The following is a 19,389-nucleotide window of genomic DNA, read 5'->3' as shown; positions in this document are numbered from 1 at the left end:
TCACGCGAGAGAGTAGCTAATAGAGGAGATAATTAAGTCAAACCTCGACCCGTATTGAGAGCCGTGCCAGCTGCGGTATGGATCGTAATCCTCGATGATTGACGGCTCCTTCTCGATAATGTCGGTTCGGGTGCAGCTACAGGTCATTGCCGAACATAGGAATATGTTGATAATAAGCATGATGAGGAATAATATCCCGAGCGCTACCGCCAGCCATAGGAGCCATAGCGGGTGCACGCTGCCGTCATCATATAATGTTTGTACAACTGCGAACGAAAAAACTATTATATAAATTTCGTAAGGCGTGGATTGGTTGGTGTAAAAATTCCATTTCTCCAAATAGTATATTCTATATCCAATAAGAGAAAACAGTTGTTCGGCATAAATACAGAGAGTCAAATGAGATAGTGAAAAACGTGAAATAAGTTAATAACGCAATTATTTTTCAATAAATTAGCCTTTTAATCTTTCGATCCGTTTTAATGGTTTTAAAATAACTATTTATTTCATTATGTTAAAAAATCACATTGTGTATCATTTATCTTTATTCAAATTTCGCGAGATAAGAAAATGATCTGTTTACTTTTGAGATGTATAATTAATTTAATGACATAATTTCACGAAGATATCGTTGACCGGTAGGGAAAATTATAGTATGGGACTGAATGGAACTTTGACGAAAAAGGAAATTAACTCAAAGCGTGATAAGCGGATAAGATCACTTATGTGAGTCTGAACACGCATTATAATTTGATGACAGCTTCTGGATATAGGTTGCGTGTCGAGACGACATTCGAATACAGGTCAGGATGACGAAGAGAGATGATAAGCAACCATGTTACAACGTAGAAAGACATAAATGTGAATATACAAAAAAAGAGCAATGAGGGAATCAAGAAAGAAGCAGACTGCACGCATTCTCGACATGACTATACAGTTTTCCTGTCACGGCATGTCAAAACTACAGCTGACTGCAATCAGTTTCATTAGATTACATCCTATTGCTTTTATGAATAGCTTCATAAGCTCTCTCAATTTCTTCTTATATGAATTTTCCGAGAAAAATTAATTTTTTTTTCAATATTAAAATAATTAAAATTGATGAAGATTACTGCTTAATAATTGAAAATTATTACTTGATTTTTTTATACATAAGATGAAAGATAAAGATGTTGTGTCGAGAATATAAATACTACCTCGCTTTTCGCCTGGTTGGAGAACAAAGACGCTTGTTCCGGCAAGTAGTACTCCTTCTTCGCTACTAACACTTTGTCCGTTAGTAGAGGAGCCACCCTTTATCAGTTCCTCTTTGTCTCCTTCACATACAGGGGTACCGCAGCTTCCTAAGAATGTAAATTTTTATTCCATTATATCGCAATGAGGGATGTTACTATTAAAATATTTTATATGCAATTTCACATATTTAATTTGATATTGAAATTAGGTTAATATGTGACGTACTTTGCTAAAAATGTTAAAACTTTTACAAAAAGCATCTTCTCATAAAATGACCGGGAATAGTTATCTGTCACAATGCGTTACAACGAGTCGTAGAAGTTGAATGACATTTTATAACCCACATTCGTAATAAAATGCTAATGGAAAATCATTCAACGGATCAGTTTACCTCTGCACACGGCGATGTCACATTGGAAATGCACCTCTGAACTGTCGGCAAACCGGAACATCGAGAACAATGTGGCATCCGCTATACCGGTGCTTCGATCGTATATGAATTTCGTCATCCGAACTTTCACAGGACAGCTTCGCGATAAAAAAAAAGTCACAATTAGTATATCGTTTCAATCGTCGCTGCGACGTTATATTAATAAAAGATTCACACATTTCTGTCGATATGGAAGTAAAAGTAAAATTGAACTTAATTTAAAGTTGCTTTTTAAATGTCTCGTTATTTGGAAAGTTTTAGAGCTGCTTCAACAGAGAAGGAAACTTATTAACGCTTGAGAGTTCTCGTTTTATGTAAATAAAGGTCTTGTAGGTAGTTGAAATTTTAATGAAATTACTACTAGTATATAATTACTGCTAAGAATAATTTTAACTCTTAAAGCAAACTATTTTATCATACTGTCATAGAAAGTTGTTCACTTTGATGTGAACTTTCAAATGAAAAAAAAAAAAAATATATATATATATATTGTGAATATATATATTTAATATGGATTATGATATTTAATGCATATACATATATTATCATCTCGTATCTATGTATCAAATATGGAAATATCTAACATTTATATTTATAGCACACTTAAATGTTTGCGATAAAACTTGTTAATTGGTATATCTTGTTTAATTCTTTAAAAATATATTATCATGCGCTTACCCTCTCTCGTCTATAAGCTGTACACTGGAATTGAGCTTGTTGAATGCGAAGCAATTCTTGACTCGGATCCCGTACATTCCTGCAAGTTGAATGTTCAGTGCTTCGAACAGGAGAGATCTCGCGAAGAAACACTATTAACGGACTTGTCCATATCGACATTGGACGTAAAAGCAAAACGACGGAATAGGATATAAGATACGAACCGTCTGGGCGTGAAATCTCGGCACGCAGAGTGTAGTTGTGACCGTATATAGCTTCTTGTACTCTGACACCTTCATCCAGTAGGCGCAAGGAGACCAGCGAAGTTTCATTTCTATGCAAAAGACGTTGTTTTGTTTTGAGTACTTAAGAACTTCTTCATGCGCGTTTCATAGTACATTTTATTATTAGACTCATGACACGGTACGCAGGCTATAGAAACTGCGATCAAAGCGAATGAATAAGTATGACAAAAAATATGTCAAAAAGTCAATATATCTGACATTACGCATGATAAGAACGTCTGGATTACATTTTGATTTTCTAAACGCTTTGATTCCAAAAAATTTATTTCGAGGATATATAACGTTATTCCGACAAAAAAATAATTATCATTTGCGGAGTATCTTATTCGACAACAATTGTATACTAAATATTGACCGCATTTCGCACTTGCACGGAATAAAAAATATGGCTTGCGGTAAACCGCAGCCCGTCACGGGCATACTAATTACCGCTCTGTTTATCTAATTGTTGGCATCTAATTTAATTCTATTGTTGCTCGAACGGTCCTTCTTCTGAGTATATAAGTCAAATAAAATGTCACGTCATTTTGATATAAAATTTTTTAACTATAAAAAAAACCGCTATATGATAAATATAGATGACAGATGAATACTAATTCAATCGCATCTTTTAATATTTTAAGTCAAAGAAATATTTTTTGTAATGATATACATCTTGATATTGTATTACATATTACGTGGAATTTTTTAACACTCCAATTTATCAAAATTAATATTACGAAAATACTAGATTCTTAGAAGAAAGTATCGAATCCTGTTCGGGCAATCAATCAAGCGAGATATCAACATTCTAATAAATGAGAAGTATCTTTAAGTGTAATCGGCATACAAAAGCGAAATATATACGACCGACTGATATTGAACGGCAAATATCAGTGAACGATTAGAAAACACGCGACTGCTAATGACTGATTAAGAGCCATACGGTATTTCCCGTTTAGATAACGCTGTTGGTGCGAGTTACTTCTATCTCTTGTACGTTTAACAAAATCTACCGCATGTCAATTATTCACGACCGTACTAGGAAGAATCCATAAATCTATAAATGCAGCATAGTTTCCGTCATTTTGAGACTTTAAATCTGCTAGCGATAAAACTATCGCTTGTTTTGTTTTATACGAATGTCATAAATCGAGACATGCAGTAATAAGAAAACACATATCAGAAAATAGTTGCAAATATTTAAATTGATCAAAAATATAACTTAGAATTAGATTTTTTAAATTATCAATCTCTCGATTACGTTATAAATTTTTGTATAAAGTATTACATTATTTTGCGGGTTATTTTTTATTTTGTAATTAAATTCTGACTTACTTGGCATTTTTGAAGCCCGCTTTTCCGCATGTAATAACATAAAACTTGTCATCCGCCAGCTCCAAAGTTTTATGTATTCTCACAGCAATGGGAATGGAACGTTCTTCTGTGTGCTATGTAATATTATCATACTTAAATATAAAAAGAAAATATAACAAAGAAAATACAAGAAAATATATATAAAAAGATTGATACAATATATATTAAATAATATATAAAATATTTCTGACGAGTCACTCTTTTACAATATCTGAATTATTTTATTATTAAAAAAATATTATTAATTTTGATTTTCATATACAAAATTATTAATAAATATACGAGAATTTCTTGTAAATTCTCAATTATATATGTATGTATAAAAATGGTGACTGAGGGAAGTCTACGGTCACAAAGTCATTACATTTGCAGAACAAACATCCCGGCGGAAAATGAAGGATTCAAATGCAAATCGTCATTTCCATATATATGACAAATTTTTATGTTATTCTCGAGGCGTTTATAGTCGCCAGCTAGATAAATTAGCATATATTCAACCTTGTCTCAAAACAATTAATTTTCTGGAATTTCTCACACTTGTAAATAAAGACGAATATTAATTTCAATCCAAATGCATCTCCGCGAAACATGAATGCGCCTCGGGCAGCGGAATATCTGTTTACACGCAGCGAGATACTCATGTAACGAGTTGATTTCTTGTTACTTCTCGCTCAATTCATACGGCTGATTTTTCAAGAATTTTAAGGAGCAGTCTCGATGCTGCTCTTCGTGTCCCATAATTCGACCGCCCTTGGCATTATAGCGATTTCCATAATCATAGAAGCCTCACGTTGTTCACGAGGACTCCGCAGTACTCGGGACTGTCCTGCGACGCGAATAGGTTGATGCCCAGGGTGGCGTGTGTGGTGCCGTTGCCGGACACCATGCACTGCGGGGTTCGATGATCTCGAGCGTGGATCGCGCCTACGAAACTCTGGTTGAGATTGACGCGTATCGTCATGTAGCCGCCCTTGCACGTTGCCGTCACCGTCGGCTGGAATTCCGTGTCCAATAATTGTCCGGCGACCTGCAATCAAACGGAAACGGGAATCATACTCTGGAATCCCGAACGGCATCGCGTTTTAAAACAAGAGGAGCCCTCTTCGATCCTGGAATCTCTCTACGTTTCGCGTCCGCGAGAAACCATCGACGCGTCAAAAAGTTCCAACCTTCATAAATATTTAAATCAGGGTCAGTGGTGCGCCATAACAGCATCGGTTAGCTAACTCCGTTTAGCGATTGGCTTGTCCCATTTCAAATCACGGTCGTACAACATGGATGGAGAAAAAGGGTCTCGGATCGAGAACCAACCAGGTCTCTTAATGTGTCAATCTGAAGCTGAACGTAAGAATATGTTGCGCCAACGAACTTCAATGGCCCGTTACGGAAGTACATAAAACTTGTCGGAATTCGCTTTTTTTTAACGTCGTGACATTCTATATCTCGTATATAACGAGACACTTAAAGCCGGTACCGCGTTTTTTGCGAAAATTGCAAAAATACGCGAATTACGTTCCTCTTATCTCGTAGCATTCTATCGAACCGTGAAACGAAACGAAACGAAACGAGTGTCTATATTCTTTGTGAACGGCCAGGCCTGTTTCGCGCGATATCGGGCCGTGCGAGACTCGGAGCGATCTCCACCCTCGTCACTATATCCCGCTAAGGAGCACTCGACCAATGATATTTCCTCAGGCCGGATCACGGCCTTAATGTACGGGCAAACTTGGACCGGTCTGGGCAGTAGCTATCGGCCCACGCTAACTTTCAATTTCACGCAGCTGGATCGCACCGTAACGCGGATAACGTGCGTTTATATTATCAGGAATACGCGCGATGAGATGTGTGGCACGATCTTGATATTAATCTCGGGTTAATATAACATCTCCGAATGAAACGGCTACTAGGCGACGACACCATTAATTCCATATTTATTTTTACAGATATAATTAAAAGTGGTTTATTGTGTCAATTATTTGTTATATATATTGGATATTTTTATAGAAATATGTTTAGAATATCAAACTAGGAAATATATAACGATTTTAAAACGTGGAATCGACAATTATAAGGGTGTTCAATGGAAAAATCTGAAAGCAGCATCTGTCTAGGAATTAAAAATAAATTCTTATTATTAAATAATTATTAATTAAAATCTTATATTATTAAAAAATCATAAATGTAATAAAAATAATTTAAATAAATTTTTAAGAAAATTATCTCTCTAAACTCTAAAGCCTTCTATAGATGATTTATAATTTACGACAAAATTCAGGACAGAAATCAATTTATAATTCCATGTGTATTTTATTCTAGTCCTTTATATAAGTATATGTGTGTGTGTGTGTGTTTTAATTCTTTGAATTCTATATGACACGTCTAAATTATAAGTAGAACCTTGTTTTAAATTCTGTCGAAAATTATAGATCTAAGGTTGAATTTGAAATTTACATAGAATTTAAGAGCCTTTGGCGAAATCAATATCCTTCTCGACATACTTCTTGCATAATGTGCCAAAAGTGGTACAATTTTGCTATCTCTGGCAATCTCGCCCGAAGCCTGTAAGACAAAGATCCGCACGTAGGCGTTCGGCAAGGTCGCAAACGAGTCCTAAATGCTCCGACGTTATTCGAGGAAGAGGATCTCGCAGCAGTCGTTAGTCTCTCGTTCGCGGGCGAACTCTTCGCCGAAGAAGAAAGGCGGCTTAGCGGTCCTCGATTAGCGGCGGATGCTTTGTCTACGTGTGCGATGACAGGTATACGATAGTGGACGAGAGAGGATCGTGGTCGCCGTTGGGCAAGGCCTTGCGAGAGTCGTATCCCGTGGCGGTCTGGCAACGTATGACATTATGCGCGTATAATTTAATAGCACTCGCGTTGTGTTGCTCCAACGACGCTCGTTCGTCTGGCAGAAAATTGTACGACTGTTTGCAATGTCTCGAAGTGCGTAGCATTTACATAAAGAAATATCTTTCAGTTCATATTAATATCACGGGTGTACCGGCTTGTACCGGCGAATATTTCAAAGACTGTAATACAGTCGTAGAGAATCGGGCAATCTCTCAAAATTAGATTATTTGCGAGCACAAAATATTTATCTTCCCGTCGTAAAACTACACTTTACTTATAAATATTAATCAAAACATTCGTGTCACGAATAAACAATAATTATTATTAATTTTAATAATTAATAAACAAATTATTAAGATTTATATGAAATGTGTGATTGACATTGATATTTTATAATCTTAGTTTAGATTCTCTCGGATATCCTCGATTACTTAACTCGAAAAGATTCGTAGGATGCAGCAAGGTAAAATATGAAATAAAATCTGAACTCGATATTCGCATTAATATTAATACGCTAACGCGCTTCGAAAGCAACAATAGCTTGCAACATTGAATGATCAAACATGCAACGCACTCGGAATTCGCGACCCACTATATGAAATTTAATTGGCAAAACGTAGGAGTACGCGCTCTCAAACTTCCTGCAATATCCATATCACGCACGATAAACATACGCTCAATGGCGAATAAATAATTCGGTACAATAATGCGCATTATGCATGGTTACATAAAGCTGGAGCGTCGATGTAACGGCGCGCTACGTTCGGCGCGGAAACATCAGTTCCGCCTGTTAAACTGGACTCTTATCCTCCGCATCTGAAGGATATTCCATTATAAATATCGTGCGCGCGCGCCAATTATTGTCCAACGGCTAAACAGCTCGACTTGGATATGCGGTACCGCAACTTCCGTCGTTCAACTTCCATCCGCGCGGCGATCTCTCATAAAAATGCGAGGCATGAATGGACAAGCTTAAAATAACAGGCTGACATCACGTAATCTCAACGCAAACAATAGGAAATAAATTAGTTGCTTATCAGCGAGTCGGTCGGATTGATATGTACATACCGATCCCGCGCGAAACTAGTCCGATATAAATCGAAGGCATGTGGAAATATCGCGAGGAATGCAAATGGTTTCTAATCGCTCGTTACAATTGTTTTGTATTAATCTTGAGATTATTTTCTTTTCTCAGGATATATTAGATTTTTATTAGAAAACGCGAAAGAAACTGCTGACATAAAAATGTAGATTTGACTCATGAATAATTGCGAAAGCGGTCGCGCGAACGCACTAGCCATATTTTTAAGATACACCACCTAACGACATCAGGGGCGGCTGGATCGCGATAAATGCGGTTATACAACGCAAACAACTAAGCGAACGCGGGAACTCGTTTGCTACAACAATTGCGATCGGGCCGGCAATTAATAATTCGCCGGGAGGGTTGCGCCCGAGCGCCTATCGCGTATCGACGCCGCGCGCGCAATAAATTGATAATTTTTTCACCCGGGCTTTAATGCACGAGCGTAAAAATTCACGCGTGGATAACGGCAATGTATCAAGATTTAATCCCGGCCGCACTCGTGGTCGCGATGTTTCAACGCATTCCCTGAGCGCACACACCCAGTCCCGGCCGGCCGCAGAAACAGGATCGTTCCTCTCACTGTCGGATTGTCGATCGGGGACTTTCGGTTGTCGGCGACGTGTCTTTCGATAAATAAGGGCTGGGACGCGCGGCGAGAGATATAAGGGCCAAGGAATAAGATATAACGAGCAAGCAACGTTAGTCTGTGCCTTCTCTCTATCTCCCTTCTCTGGAAACGTATTTACTTGGGAATTTAAAATACTTTACATGTTTTCATGGGAAAATCATGGAGAAAAAGATAATTATTTTCTTTTTGAAAAAGAAAGTTTAATAAGCACGGAATAGACAGTAAATAAAAAATTATTACATTAATTTTATTATTGAAAAATTATTTTATAACAGATGCAAAGAATGATACAAATGATCGTTGCATATTGAAAAGCGATAAAAAATCACTTTGATAATACAATTAATTTGAAATTAATTATAAGCAATAATAAATTATAAAACAAACACACATCTCAATTTCTTACAAGACTATGATGATATTAATATTCTTCAATATTGCGTATCAATATTATCATCTACATACAATAAACATGATTCTTTGCAGATAATTATTTAGAAATTTTTATCCTATCTGCGCTCTCTTTCGATATAATTTATGGTATAAGTACAGCTGCTAATAAAGACACTCCAATAAAGTATGTTATCTCTTAATGAGCACGGTTAATTACTATCAGAAATGATGGGGGTAATTAGATACGATGATGAATCATGCTGTAAAATAAAAAAATGTGGTTTTTATATTTTTATAAATTTTCTAGCAGCGCGTGAAGGAGAATAACATTTTTTTGAATGGCTTATTTTTTTAATTTCCTTAAAAGAAATTAATTAATTATTTATTTAATTTAATTACTAATTAATAGATCACGCATTTGTTATTGTTGCTAAGAGTTAATCTTTTTAAGTGTCGTTACATCTAGTATAGTACTTCACACAGAGAACGTTCACTCATCTCTCTGTTGGATTAAAACAGTCTATGTAATGGATTCAAGAATTCGGCTCACGACTAACTCAACGAAGGACGAGGAGATGTAGGACAAGATATAAATTTAGATGGTTATCAGTGTCGTGTACAGCATCACCGATTAAGCTTATCCTACAATTCTTTTATCTTTTGCGACGTAACGAGAATCGCAAATGAAAGCAGCGTCGAATATAGTATCGCGTGTAAGACGCAACATACGTGTGAGAGAGGTGCGGCATAAGTGAAGTTACAAAGGCACGAGGAAGTCACGTCCTCGAGGAACAATGCAGCCACGTCACTCTCGCAAAACGCGAGAAATAGTATGAATATCGACGTTACGATCGTATTCCCTGACTCAGCAAGACTTCTGCAACGGCTATTAATTGTATAGTAATTGTTTACGAAATCCATTCGTTTCTCTAATGCTGAAAGATATTCAATACTCATTTCTTAGAAGACAAGCAGCAGGGTGCAATTATGGTCCCGAGTCATCTTCTTTATTAAGGATCATGTGCACAAACGATACATGAAAATTCTTGCATTTGAAAGAAAGATTCACTGTACTTTGCAAGTGAAAAAGAAAAAGAAAAAAGAGTAGATATAATAAAGTTTAAAAACTCAAAATATGTGAATATTCTCAACGAAATTAAACATTAATAATTATAAGAATTTGATATTTAAATGAATATGTATGATAAAGAGTATTCTCAAATTTTATATTGAAAGAAAAATTATCTTGTCAATTGTTTTTGCTGAAAAAATTTTTTATTGTTTTATAATAATTATGTAATAATTATATTCTTTTCATAGTGCAGTAGTCTATTTACATTATTTACATAAATATAATTTTATATGATTCGCGGAAAGCTGTACGAGCATTATTTCAGATAACTGCCACCAATATGAGATAAAATATAGCGATTTGTCTGCTTAAGCGAGGTAGATACAATACTTTAATGTCATATCTTTAATTCATATCTCCCTTTTCTCCGCGAAGCCCGATCGTAAATAATTGCGCTATAGTAACGAACGTGTTACTCCTTTTGCGTCTACTACTACATACAGGTAGGTTCTTCAATAATTGAGAGGGCAATTACTCGTGTCACGGTACGCAGTTGAATGTCATTGTATCTCGTCGCGGATGCGAGGGGCACGATATATGCAACGCGTCGTCGGCACGAAAGAGCATTCTTCGCCCGGAGGCTGCGTGCCCGCCCTCGAATTATCTCGCGAGGAAAAAGGAAGCCGAAGTCTCAAAACGTATGTTATTGACCCTGGCTCGTTCGGGTTCCTTCGTCTAACCGCTCGTGCCGTCCTTTTTTTTAACGCGCGGCCGCTGTAACCGAACCCTGCAGCATTTTTGCCAGAAGTGCATCGTTCACAGTGTATGCAGTTTACGATCATCGCCATCTCGACATCGCGCATCGCATCGCATCGTATTGCATCGGCAGTTTCGCGTTCCGACTTTTACGGTTCGTCGCCTCCTTCGAAAAATACCCGTTTACGCAATAATAAGATAATTACGTTTGCGTTACGTTTGCACGTTCGAATATACGGGATTCTTGACCGTCGTCGTATCCGCTTTCTCTCGGCTTCAAATAAAACCGGTGTTGCTCGGACAGAAGAGACTATCGCGCTTGTTCTTAATGTCGACGCATCGACAGCTTTCGAGTTGCAAGTGTATAAAATTGTCATTTTCATATAATTTATATATATATATGAATAATATATTTTAGAAGAGATATGCGCATGATAAATTATACAAAATATAATTTATAAATTTTATATTTTTTATAAAATAATAAATTATATATTTTACAAGAATCGGCTACACGTACAGGAGAATAATTGTTAAAGTTATTTTGAAATGCGCGAGCGCTATAAATTAATATATACGGATAATATTACGCTTTTGAACAGAATAATTAAAAAGAGTCTAATTATGAGAAGATCGATATACATAGCAATAGAAAATTAATTATACAAAGTATAACCATGAAAAAGTAATTAATAAACCGATGCCGCCGATTATCAGATCGCAGAATATGTGTAATTAATTATTAAATTTCTGCGATATCTGATGGGCCCGCGCTGCATCCTCCCACTCTTTTCCGAGGGCAATCTTTCGAAACTCGAAAGCGTGCAAGTGAAAGCGGGATATTTACCAGGTGGCATTAAATTCATCTTCAAAGTCATCCATCAGAGAAAAAGTAGGCGAAAGGGAACACTGAAAAGCTCGCATTCGCCGCATCGGAGAAAATAATTTTCCATTTTACGTCATAAGGAGATAGCTGCGGCAAGGGAATCACGCAAAAGAAATGAACAGAGCTTCTACATGAAAAGAGTTCCAATTCTAACTATCTTGAGTGGCAGGTACTTTCAGAATTTCTCTTGGGAGTATTTATGGACACACAGTCCTCCCGTTTCTTTACCGTATTATTATTTTCATTTTCGTCAAAATTAAAGTTGCTTTTTCTTTACCGCACATTACGTATCTCTAATATATTATTAATTAGGTTTTAATCATTAATGAAATAGATCAATTTTTCTCATAAAAACTATAATTTATCCTTGTTGTATGTGTGTGTAGAAGTATGTATCATTTCAATACAATCTTCTCTCGAGGGAGAACCTTAGAAGTCTCAGTTATCATGTAAAGGAGAGAGAATGCGTCTGGGCCCTTTTATATAAAAGCCGTTCAATTAATAACTCGGCTTGGGAGAAGATTAAACCACGGCAAGTTTATCGCGAGATGGCCGAACGATATCATTCTGCGTGCTATCTTCGTTTATCGACAATCTCTCGCACGCTCGAAGGATGTGCGGCATCGGAGAGCAGGAAATCCCACTTCGCAATGCCGCCTAGGCTTCTTTGTCCTTGCATTCCCGGCGCGCGTCATTTACGACCGTATATTTACCCGACTTGATAATCTAAGAGGGAACGTATTAACCGAAACGTAACGACCAAGGAAGAAAATAATTTCTTAGGAGCACGCTCGCGTTGAGCTTTTGCAGGCGCGCATAAATCTCACTCTTCCACGCGATATTTGCTTTTCGTATATGACGTAAATTATATGTCGGACCAAGGGTCACCAGCGCCTGCATACACGCAAAATGCGCTTTATAGAGAAGAAAGAGAATATAATGTATAATTATATATGCTTTATTATCAGAAATATATTGATAGATAAATAGATAGAAGAAGAAAGAAAAAGAGAGAAGCTGAAAGATTTTATTTAAGCAAAACATATGACATGAATGTTTTAAACAAATATTTTTTTCTTGAAGGTAGTTTAGGATCTAATAAGCAAGATGTTTATTGTCATTGCGGGAGTGTGATGATATTATAAATCGATCAATAACACGTGATGTATATACATTTGTAGCCGTTGGATGTCTGCATTTGCGTGCATATGTCATTGAATGGCGAGAGTGAATCGCATTAAATTATTGCGATTACGGGATCGAAGAGATGGCAATACTTATTACCTTCACCACCTGCGTCGAAATCGATAAGGGGATAGAATAATGCCCGGCGTTCGAGCAGGTGGATATTACGATCTTGCGGGCGCGCGCTAACGTTCTCTCTCCACACGGTATGTGTATACTTATCTACTTAGAATATTTATTATTCCCGCGCGATTGGAATTTTCATTGTAACAACGTTGAAACGAGCCGCCCGTGCATTGAGAGACGTGCGCCGTGATGGATTCAGATACGCTCGAATAGAGTCGACACTATAGATCCGCGTGTACCTTTGGGACACAACGTAATTTAAGAACAAATCGTTTCCCTCTCGAGTCGATTTTAACAGTCCCGTAAGGAATGATAAAGAGCGCAATGCTCCGGTAGCGCTGTGTTTGCATAATGGCATAAGAATAGATAGCATTTTACAGTTATTCCTCCACAAATCTCTTGTACCACCAAGTCAAGCGGAAAATCGTTATTTGAATTTATTTGATTTGGATGTGATTGGTTTCACTCTGTATAATACAAACTTATTGTTTGACAGTTTATTCAAAATTATGTAAGGATTTCCTTTTGTCAATCTCAATATAAGAGACAAAATATATAATTGATTAATTGAATTGCATTATTTAAAAAAAATGGAAATTATAAAAATAAAATTTTACAGAGAAAACAATTTTTAGAGAAAAAAATCAAAAATTCAAATCTCTTCTTCATTCTCTTAAAAAAAAATATATATATATATATGACTTATAGTATTCTGTTATAAATGACGAGAAATGATCTCATCTTCGAGATCCGGCATAAATTTCAATCTTGAGAACATCTTGCTAAAAGTAGAAATTACCGTACACAATCGCAGCAAACTGTCAACTAGACGGCAAGTTGCAAATAAAGTTCGCAAATAAAGGAGCAACTCTGGAATTTCGCTCTTGTGCAATCGTTTCTTTAACAGAACGCTCTTGAGCATCAAAAAGAATGCCACGTACACGTACGAGTCTTTCCATTCATGGCGCGTTACGGCCGCAGCTGCGTAGAGCTCACGGAGAAAAGTGAAAGTACGAAGAATAAAAAACTGAGAGGAGAATCTGAGACAGTCTCATAAAGATGGTCTTACCGCCATCGATGTGTCCGTTTCATCATCCTTTTATGTAAAATCAGATTTCTTTCTTTCCCTTTAAATTTGCGATACGATAATTAAAATGGAAAGTTTGATGGAATACAAAAATCAACAGGAATCTCATTGTTTGTCTCTTCACTTTTACAATTAATTCATGTTATAATATTGTTCCTTGAGACGTAATAAGAATAAAAAACGCGCAGTCTTCTTCTTAGAGCTTCAATAAATATTAACGCTGCAGTAAATCGCGCGAGACAAGGTCAGCTTTTTCGTTGTTCGAAAAGCAGCTCTTATTCTTCTCATATCCAGGAGCGACAATGGTTCTTCCAGGTAGGCCTCTCTAACCCGTCCTCCGGTCCTCCTGATGCGCGAGTCCCTCTTCCTTTGTGGTCTCGCTACAACGCCTCGGCTTCTAGATAGGATTCATATACGCCCGCGATTTTACGACAATGCCATTTCGTGCGCGCGCGCGTAATGCACGCTATATACATGCACGTGTGCGCTTTTACGTATCATTCCTGCGTGTCTACGCACGCGCGCGTACGAAGCGTGAAGAACCTTTCAATATAATTTCGCCTCGCCGTTACTGCGAAGGTACGTGAGCTTGCTATGCGGATACGCGAACGTCGTCATGAGACGGTACTCTGTCCAAGATATTTCTAAAATAACAAACGTGATTTTCGAATAATCTAGCAATTGCTCTTTGGAATGATAACTTTCTATCTCGTGTCGTAATTTTTGAAAATTTCTTATTTCTTTGATATTATTTTATACATCTTTGTAATTTTATTTTTTCAACCTTATAATGTAATATTCGCTGATTTCTGAAACAAATACACTAGTAAATACAGTATTTTGTAAATATAAAATGTATATGTATATGTGTATGTTTTTTCTTTTGCGAGTGAAAATGTTTTGTTTACAATTAGTTGACACGTTTGTTTAGCCCTCTTGGGTCGACCAGTCTTACTGACGGTGTGATTGCACGAGGTACGCGATACATAACATCGATATTTATCTGCGGAATATTTTTCTCGCCGTTAAAGAGTCAGACGGTACGCCGTTAAGGGTTGACGCCCTCCCCCTTCTGCGGTCTCGCCACTCGGCCTTAACTTTCCCGCACGCTCGCACGGGTTTACGAGGAGAGACGCTATCGCGGAGCGTACTCGCGAGAGCGCGCGGAGCGTGAATAACGCTTCGACGATTTCGTCTCGACGTCTCGCCCGCGGCCGAACCGCGGACATAAATCACGATCTCGACTGACATACCTGATTTGCCGACTGCCATGGGCATATATACCGCGGGTATAAGCTCTGTATAGATCATGCGATGTCAAGTGTTTAACCCTCCTGTAGCGAGCTATGAATTGTTAGCGGACCAAGGACAGAGGACCCGCCGCTAATCCTGCGTCTCGGTTATAGTATCGCGGGTCTTTTATCAATATCGCATCAGCTAAAGCGTCATGAGAGAATGTCACTTTCATATTATTATGCAAAGTGTATTAATATTAATAAACCGGTATTAAGAGCCTGCGACGTAACTATCTTCAATAGAATATTAGATATAATAAAAAGTAGCGTTACATCACATACGTTTACAAAAATTTAAATTGTTATAAAATGTTGAATATAAACTTATAAAAAGGTAAAAGCAAAATCATTTATTTTCAAAAAATATAATAAACAGAATGACTCCGAATCTCCGCGTGTGTATATCCGCTTGAAAATTATTTCTTTCAATAATTTCATTTATTATTGATTAAATTTGAGATATTTCAAAAATGGAATTCGTTCAAAAATTTTTTAAAAATTTCAAGTTTATTGCGCGCCTATATAAAAAGATAGAAATAATATTTTAAAAAATGTCAAATTTTTCGATATTGAAATAATACCAAGATTATATCGTACGATTACGTGCACGTTCCTTTTTTTTTTAATAGTTCTTTATTCTGTAGAAGAACGAAGAGGGATACATCGAGCGGTTTATACTTCAAATTGCGTGTTCACGCAATAGTAGACCCGTTTTTGCCCGGACGATACCGTCATGCGTAAATGCGTAAATTGTGCGGCACGTGTGATGGACCTCACGCGCCCTACATGCATTCATAATCACTGTATTCAATGCTATTCTTCTCGAAATTACACACTTCCCCCGTGGGAGAGTTAATCGCGATTGATCTTTTATTCGCTCAATTTTTACCGCCGCGATCCCGTTCGCCTACATGAATAAAGTAAAACTTATTGATATAAGTGATGTCAGATATTAGTGTCAGATATAATCACCATCGAACACATAATTGAATGTTTTAAACCTATTATAAATGTGTTATCTCTCTCTCTATATAAATCGTGGACATTATATTTTCGTTTCTACGAATCTAGCGTAATGATTAAAATTACGTTATTAATTAATTAATAATTTCGTGCATATCGTCAACGCTTATCATGGTCTATATACCCAACAGGTAAGAGGGAAAAAAAAAAGTACGAATGTCGTTTTTTTCTCTCTCTCTTCACAATGCGGGCGACGCGCTGCATCTCGCTGATACGCGTTCTCGCTTTCGTTGACGCGTTTAAGTAATATCTTGATAATAGGTGAAAAACAGTAATGAAAGCACGGTGAAATCGCGACGCAATTGTGCGCGCACATTATGATGAGCGTACTATGCGGCGCGTAGTACGCACGTCATCATTAGCACCGTTTCCGTTTACTCTGACACACCAGAGCTCGTAATATCGCTGAAGCGATGCGTGATTCCCAGTAACGTTCTGGATTTTTCCAACACAAATCGAGTAACGTTACTCGCGTTCGGCGAGCGAGACCAACATTTTTACGGTTGCATTCCTTGTTTTTTTTTTTCCCTCTCGCCAGGAGACCCTCGCCTCGTTGACTCTGAAATCTCGCAAAAGAAGGAGCAGCCGCATCAATCTTCCTGTGGAGGGAATTTCTAGCGTTATTTTATTCCGCTCTCTTTCACCAGAGTGTTTATATTAATTTTTATCGAACATCATTTGAAACCGCATACATGATACATTGGGCGATAGAAAAACACGCACAAATATTAGAAAATATTTTGCAACAACTTTTGAAAATCCTTGGAAATGAACGCTCTAATTTACGCTTAGTTAATTTCTACTCTAATTGTTATTTGCTGCACTTTTCACAGTAATTATTTCTTATATTTAAATATATCTTTGTAGAGATTAATCTGATTTTGATATCATAATGTACGTGAAATTAAATTACCCTTTCACTTTGTTGTCATTAGCGAAAAATTTTCACTTTCGCAGATTGCATAAAAAAGTGTTATATGCACACAAGTATCGTAAAAAGGAATTTCTCCGAAAGCATGCGTTGCATCAAGGTAGCGGAATCGAGATGACTATCAAGCCTTGGAATTTGTGTGCGGGCTCGGTCTTGGAATATAATTAAACTATTAGTCAGCCGATTATAATCGATATCTGCATACACAGCCAACGCATAATGCTGAGACAATTCACGTTTCCAGATAGACTCACGTCACTATTACATTGTTGCGTACATAAATCACGTAACGCAATGCGCTTAATGAACTGCAAGAATAGGCAGCCCATTTTCTGATCCCATAACTTATGCATCATGCATCGCTTCGTTTCCCGCAAAACACGCGCTTGTCGTAAATTTTAACCACATGTTGTTTAGCGAACTTTAACCACATTTCTCATTTTTTTCCCCAATATATCTCGAATTATTAAATCCTGAATAAAAAAAAAAAAAAAAATAAAACATACTACAATTGTAACATATGTTATATGTCAAAAAGATTTTAATATTTCACGCAATTATGAACTTGTGTTGTTTCAAATACTGATTCGATATCAATAAATACAAAACGAATATTACAAGATAATTTCGTAAACTTTCGATTAACGTATTTCTAAAATTTTCTCGATTATTGATTATTTATCTCGCAAGTTTTACACGGTTCTAATATGAACGACCTTTCATCGGTATTATCGTGTTTACAGCAATAAATTGGAAAGTTTACTGGTCTCACTTGGAGGAACTGACGTGGGACCAAAATCGCAGAAGACAATATTTTATGCTTCTGTCTCTCGACGTGACGCTTTTGCTATCGATTCCCGATATACTTGGTGACGCGACGGGTAAGCACGACCACTCAAAGATATTATACAGCCACTCGCACTTTCGCAATCTTAAAGAAAAGATTTATTATCATGAGCCGAACGTAGGTTGTGGCCGCACAGCGTAGGCAGAACTATCTGCTCGTTCTCCGAAAATGGGCACGATCGGAAGAAAGGCACGCGTAGTGTTTCTCTGATCGTTGGCCAAACCCAATGATGCTGTTTCTAAGCCCGTCTGCGTTCGAAATTTTCGAGATGTTTCGGTATTACAAACACTTCTATCGAATAATAATCTTAGCCAAAATAATTCCTCTATCGTAGATTTTATTTTATGTTGTATATTATTTTACGTATAGATATAAAGTCTACGTAAAAGAAAAGTATGGGAGAAACAAAATTTTTTTTTATATTATTTGTAGATCGCCTGTAGTAAGAAATTATTAACATTATTAGTAATTTTTTAATAATTTTCACGTGTGTTTCTGCATACATATGTATGTTAAATAAATTAATGATTTAAATTTATCAAGAATCCAAATAAAAAATATACATATATATATATATATATATATATATATATATATATATATATATATATATATAATTCCCATCTCTGAATACTCTACACATCAGAGAAACGTGTTCGTTACGCTGTAAAGATTTCCATTAGGCAAACATAAGGATGAATCTGCACTAATATACTCGAAACCATTCGAATGGAAACGAGAGTAATATCCAGTATGGAAAGCCGCTATTTGTGATCATAGCTTTACGGTATTTTATCGTACATTGAACAGACAGGGCCGCTGTGATAAAGACACTTTACTTTATGTTTTGTAGTTACGGCCCGCGCCGATTTACGACATTATGTTCCGTGTTGAATAGATTGTAACTTAAGGTACCTCTTTTCCATCCTCGGATATATTTACACATCGCCATGGCGGATTTAATGAGTAGACTACCGATGATAAATTCCGCGACGCGATAAAATAAAGCGGGACAAGATACATTAATGTTGTTTAAATGCAGTTTTAGTATTGTGTGCTGTAATGTATTATGTATTCGAACATGTCAATCGATGTTTGCAAAACAATTCCTGAAACTATTCGGAGTAATATGTGCATTGATTAGAATTATATTAATTTTTCTATATTGTCGAGAAATTTTGTATAATTATGATGGTTAATGAAAAAAGAAAAGCGAGAATTTATTAATCCATATGTTCTC

General features: G+C 36.6%; 1 protein-coding gene across 2 annotated transcripts in view; it reads right to left on the bottom strand.

Moving 5' to 3' along the window:
• The window catches only part of LOC126851412 (uncharacterized), a 28,052-nt gene that overhangs the window by 3,456 nt on the left and 5,207 nt on the right, over window positions 1-19,389 (bottom strand). Inside the window, exons 2-8 of one of the 2 annotated variants that reach the window (XM_050595359.1) lie at window positions 4,775-5,011; window positions 3,946-4,058; window positions 2,548-2,657; window positions 2,345-2,423; window positions 1,628-1,764; window positions 1,197-1,343; window positions 50-266 (exon numbers count right to left, since the gene is read on the bottom strand). In XM_050595359.1, coding sequence (XP_050451316.1) covers window positions 50-266; window positions 1,197-1,343; window positions 1,628-1,764; window positions 2,345-2,423; window positions 2,548-2,657; window positions 3,946-4,058; window positions 4,775-5,011 — 1,040 coding nt within the window. Of the gene's footprint in view, window positions 1-43; window positions 267-1,196; window positions 1,344-1,627; window positions 1,765-2,344; window positions 2,424-2,547; window positions 2,658-3,945; window positions 4,059-4,774; window positions 5,012-19,389 lie in introns of both variants that reach the window. The other variant, XM_050595358.1, reaches the window with a different exon arrangement.

Source organism: Cataglyphis hispanica, chromosome 8 (assembly GCF_021464435.1).
Source record: "Cataglyphis hispanica isolate Lineage 1 chromosome 8, ULB_Chis1_1.0, whole genome shotgun sequence".
In the NCBI taxonomy this organism is placed as follows: domain Eukaryota; kingdom Metazoa; phylum Arthropoda; class Insecta; order Hymenoptera; family Formicidae; genus Cataglyphis; species Cataglyphis hispanica.
This window is presented reverse-complemented; position numbering and strand designations above follow the sequence as displayed.